We start from the raw sequence: 4137 nt of genomic DNA, 5'->3' as shown, positions 1-4137 counted from the left end.
AATGTTGCTGCTATGATGAATTTTGAAAACATTGGTTTAGGCAAACGCGCTTCGAAAATGCGAGATGTACTGAGCCACGAATGATGCGCGGTTTCATTATTCCATAAAAAAAATACAAAAAAATCCCCTTAATCCCGAAAACCCGCGTTCAGAAACTGTTTTATTTCTTTCTAGTGATGGTCAAACTAAACGCTCGCAAGTTTCTCCGTTGGGCTTCTGTTTGGCCTGTTTTGTCAAGGCATTTGCTGGATTTATTTCGATTGCACGTAAACGCGAATACACACAAAAAATATTACAAATTACAAGGGGCTGATGCAGTGACAAAGCACAAGATACGGTGGGGACAGAAGGGACTGGAAGAGGTGTTGAAGTTATTATACAAAAGTAAACGAAACTCCGACTGGCAAGCGTATACCAGTGACCACGTCGCATTAGTAGCCTTCTGGGAATGCGTAACCACTAGTGGACAAATGTGCTGTGGACCACCGGCGGCACCGTTTTCGCATCAATCAACCGCGCGCACTGTAGCACACGGTCGAACACGAGTCGAAGGCCGCCAGACCTGGCTGAATGGGAAGTGTCATGGCTTGGCGTAAATCGAAAGGAGTATTCACAGGAGGGTGTGGGTGGTGGGAGGAAGGTGGGTGCAACCGAAGCGCGCGTGAACCGAAGGAGTCTTCGCGACAAATCACCGCCCATCACCAGCGTGCGCGATCCTCTCCTCACCGATTGACCATTAGAATGTCCGAGATATGCGTGTACCTGTCGAGATGGTGTGCGTGTATTTGTCCGGCAATGACTGCCCGCTCGATGCTAATGGGGATAATGGATTTGGATGCAAAATGTGCTGACCGATTGGTCTGATGAACTTTCCGAACGATGCTCGCGCTCTTTAGGCCAATAAATATCAAAAGCTCCACAAGCGACGCCGCGGAGAGGAGCTCCACTCGCTACACACTCCAAGGGGGGAGGTGGCTCTTAGAACTGACCGGGATAGCGGGCGGCCGGATTGTACCGGGGTGCCGATGGGATGTGCGCACCTTCGGCACGGTAACCGTTCTCGTCGGCGATGTAGCTGATCGTGTAGACGACACCGTCCGGTCCGGTGTACGAGTACGACCCCTGCATGACCTGCGCCTCACCGGGTGTGCCCGGGTTCTTCAGGAAGCCACGCTGCTCGGCGCGAATTCCGTTGCTCGTCTCGTAGCTGTAGATGTACGAACCGTCCGGGTTCGGCTCGTACACCTGGTTCAGTATGACGGCGTTCGCCTCCGGGTTGGCGTACACGGCCGGGTTGCGCAGCGGGATCGGTGCCAGGGGACGAATCTGGGCCGCGGCCACAGCAATCAGCACAGCAAACACAGCGATCTGCAATGCACAAAGTGGACAGAGAAACGAGATGAGGACGAGATGCGCACACATTTATACTGATGAGAGTGTGTGCGCACGCGGTGCGACCCTCTGTGCGCTTTTGATGGACAGAACACTTTATGACCGCTGGGCCCTAGGCCACCACCATTCATTGTTGGACCCCCTGGCCCTGGTTGTCACCGGTGGTGGTTCCGTGTGCGTCGGTAGCACGGTTCCCACACCTTCCACCTCCCACCTAGCGGCCCCCACCGGTGTTGATGGTTTCCGTTCGGCGCTCATCGCGATTCGTTTCGTTTCATTTTGCACAATAAATTGGCAGATTTTATATGTCAGATACCCTGAGTTAGGTATCGCGTTACCGCATCCATCGGATCGCTCGTCTCGGGAGGTGATCGCGCGAATGTCAATCGCCATCGCCACTAGCGCTGTGGCCGGCTAGAAGTAGTTGGCCCCAATCTTCGAACGGAGACGGCGCAAAACACGAGGATTTTCAAACCCAAAGGAGGATGGAATGAGGATCTTCCAACCAGGCAGGCGGTTGTGTTGGTGGATAACCACAGGTAAGGGAGAAGCCGCCAGTAATTGAACGATTAGTCGAACGCTTAGTGGCATGCAAAGCAGCGCACGGACTGGATCGATCGAAGATGGATTACGGCCGCACTCAAGTAGCAGCTAGGCGCGCTGATGCGAACTCATCATTCACTTGATGAATGGTCGTGTGGAGGCAATTCCGTTAGCAGCGCTGCAAGGCAGCTGCGGCTTCCTTGCGAGAATCGTTACAGGTTTGTTGCTAGAGCTTGTAGGGACGTACAGCTTGCGTAGTTTTCATTAAATTCTTATAAGGCGAGGGAATTGAATTGGTTTTATGTAGGAAGGCATTCCTCTGAAGGTAATGTACTATTTTAAAATTCTACATGCAGATCTTTAAACGGATACAGGACACAATTTTAATGCTTACATTTTTACTAAACGGAATCGCAACAAAAGGTCAGTCAAAGAGGTAATTAGTCAAGTAAGCTGTCAATTTGATTCGACAACACTCGACATTTCGATTCGACATTGTTACTAAAACAAAGGTATAGCTTAAATTGCTCATTTTTTAACTTTTGATGAACAAAACTGTAAATACCTTTAAAAGAGGAACAAATTTACAGAATTATTTCGAAACAAACGTGTTCTAGGTATCCAATAGCTTCGAAAACTCTTTATAATAAACTATTGACCATGACAACAGACCAAAAGACTTAGAGACTTGGAGTAAGCTACTGTAGGCTTCAGTTCAGCAAGACTGAATTGTTGAAAAATCTCATCTCCTCTTTTACCCACTTCAACAATATCCATGGTACTTCAGATGCTGTTGATGGCAATCGAATCTTCTTCCATAGTCCATTGCAAATGGTATTACACAACAGTATTACACAACTATCTAAGCACGATCACGGTCACTCCCAAAACCACACTGGCACCCTTCCCGGGGAAACACTAAAAACCACCAGCGGAACACTTACAAACTTCATCATCTTCGAACTATACGCTCTCTTCACAGGATGCACACAAGCGGAACGCGAATATCCTTTTTTGGGGGCGGACGGAGGACGAGGTGGTAACTGGCCACACTATGGGAGAGGGTCCGGGTTGTGATGTGAGATGAGCAGCAGTAGCAGCAGCAGCAGCAGTGATGTGCGGTGCAATCGAAGGTTGGCTGAGGTCTGATGCTGTCAGTGGGTTGATCGAGGTGAATTTATACTCGAACCAACGTCAACCAACTTGCCAACTCCCTTCCCCGAAGAGCGCCGAAGATAGAAATATGATTATTATTAAATACGTTGAGGTTGCTGCCAGCCTGACTGACTGCCTGCCGCTGTGTCTCACCGTCCGATACGGATACGGTGCGGTGCGAAGGAAGGGGCAGACTACCAGCCCGGTCTAACACACGTTCTTTGGGGGGTTTGAGTTCGGTTCGTGGTTCGCGGAACCCACACTGTGACACTACGGTGCCTGCCGGCCTAGTGGAGGGACCTCCACCTGAGTACCGACAGAGCAGTGCACACTGCACCAGAGGCCCGTCGCGATGCAAAGGAGGAGCGATCACGGTGACGGGTCGGCCAGTCGGACAGATCCACCCGCACACCAACACACCGGCACATGTTGTTGGGTCACCGTTGGGTGGGGAATGGGCGACGGGATCATATTTTTCCCATCCCCGGCCATGTTCAGACCCGCGAGTTTGACGGTAATCCCGCGCGAAAGACCAACGCGTAGGGGTAGGGATGGGATGCCAAAAGGTGGCCGATGGTCTCCTGGTCAGACCAGTGCAGTCCATGGTGTCGGTAGTAACAGCTCATCAGCCTCAACCCGGGTGGATGGAGAGGGAGGCTGACCACCGAATCCCTTTAAAAGCTTAACCCTACAACCACGGTCCGATGATGTGCGAGAACTTTAATTAGCAACTCGGACACCTTTTGGGGACGCGTACGCGCTTACATAAGAGCTCCAGTGGACCACACAAGCACACAGGGAGGGTGCACAAAGACACCAGCAGCAGCAGATTAATGAGAAATCGCACGCAACTGGCCGCGGTTGGCTTAATGTCGTCCACCGTCGTCCGTCGAATTTTCCCGACCCGGCATGCCGAAAACTATGGCAACCGTAGTGATTCCCAGGATGGTTGACGCTTTATTTGCACAAACCCCGGAAGATTGGCCGGCCGTGGTGACGACCCAGATGTGCAACGCGACAGAGAGAGAGAGAGAGCGCGATTAGAGG

General features: G+C 51.3%; 1 protein-coding gene across 1 annotated transcript; it reads right to left on the bottom strand.

The window, feature by feature from the left end:
• Positions 1–214: 214 nt before the first annotated feature.
• On the bottom strand, positions 215–3095 carry LOC126580725 (cuticle protein CP14.6-like). The gene is made up of 2 exons (XM_050243954.1): positions 2880–3095; positions 215–1368 (listed from the first exon to the last, which is right to left on the bottom strand). Exons 1-2 carry the CDS (start codon positions 2889–2891, stop codon positions 979–981), a joined length of 402 nt encoding a protein of 133 aa, XP_050099911.1. The 5' UTR covers positions 2892–3095; the 3' UTR covers positions 215–978.
• Between the last annotated feature and the right edge of the window lie 1042 nt (positions 3096–4137).

The sequence above is a fragment of the Anopheles aquasalis genome, chromosome 2 (genome assembly GCF_943734665.1).
Source record: "Anopheles aquasalis chromosome 2, idAnoAquaMG_Q_19, whole genome shotgun sequence".
NCBI classification, from domain to species: Eukaryota; Metazoa; Arthropoda; class Insecta; order Diptera; family Culicidae; genus Anopheles; species Anopheles aquasalis.
The sequence above is the reverse complement of the archived record's forward strand: the minus strand, read 5'-3'. Positions and strand labels throughout refer to the sequence as shown.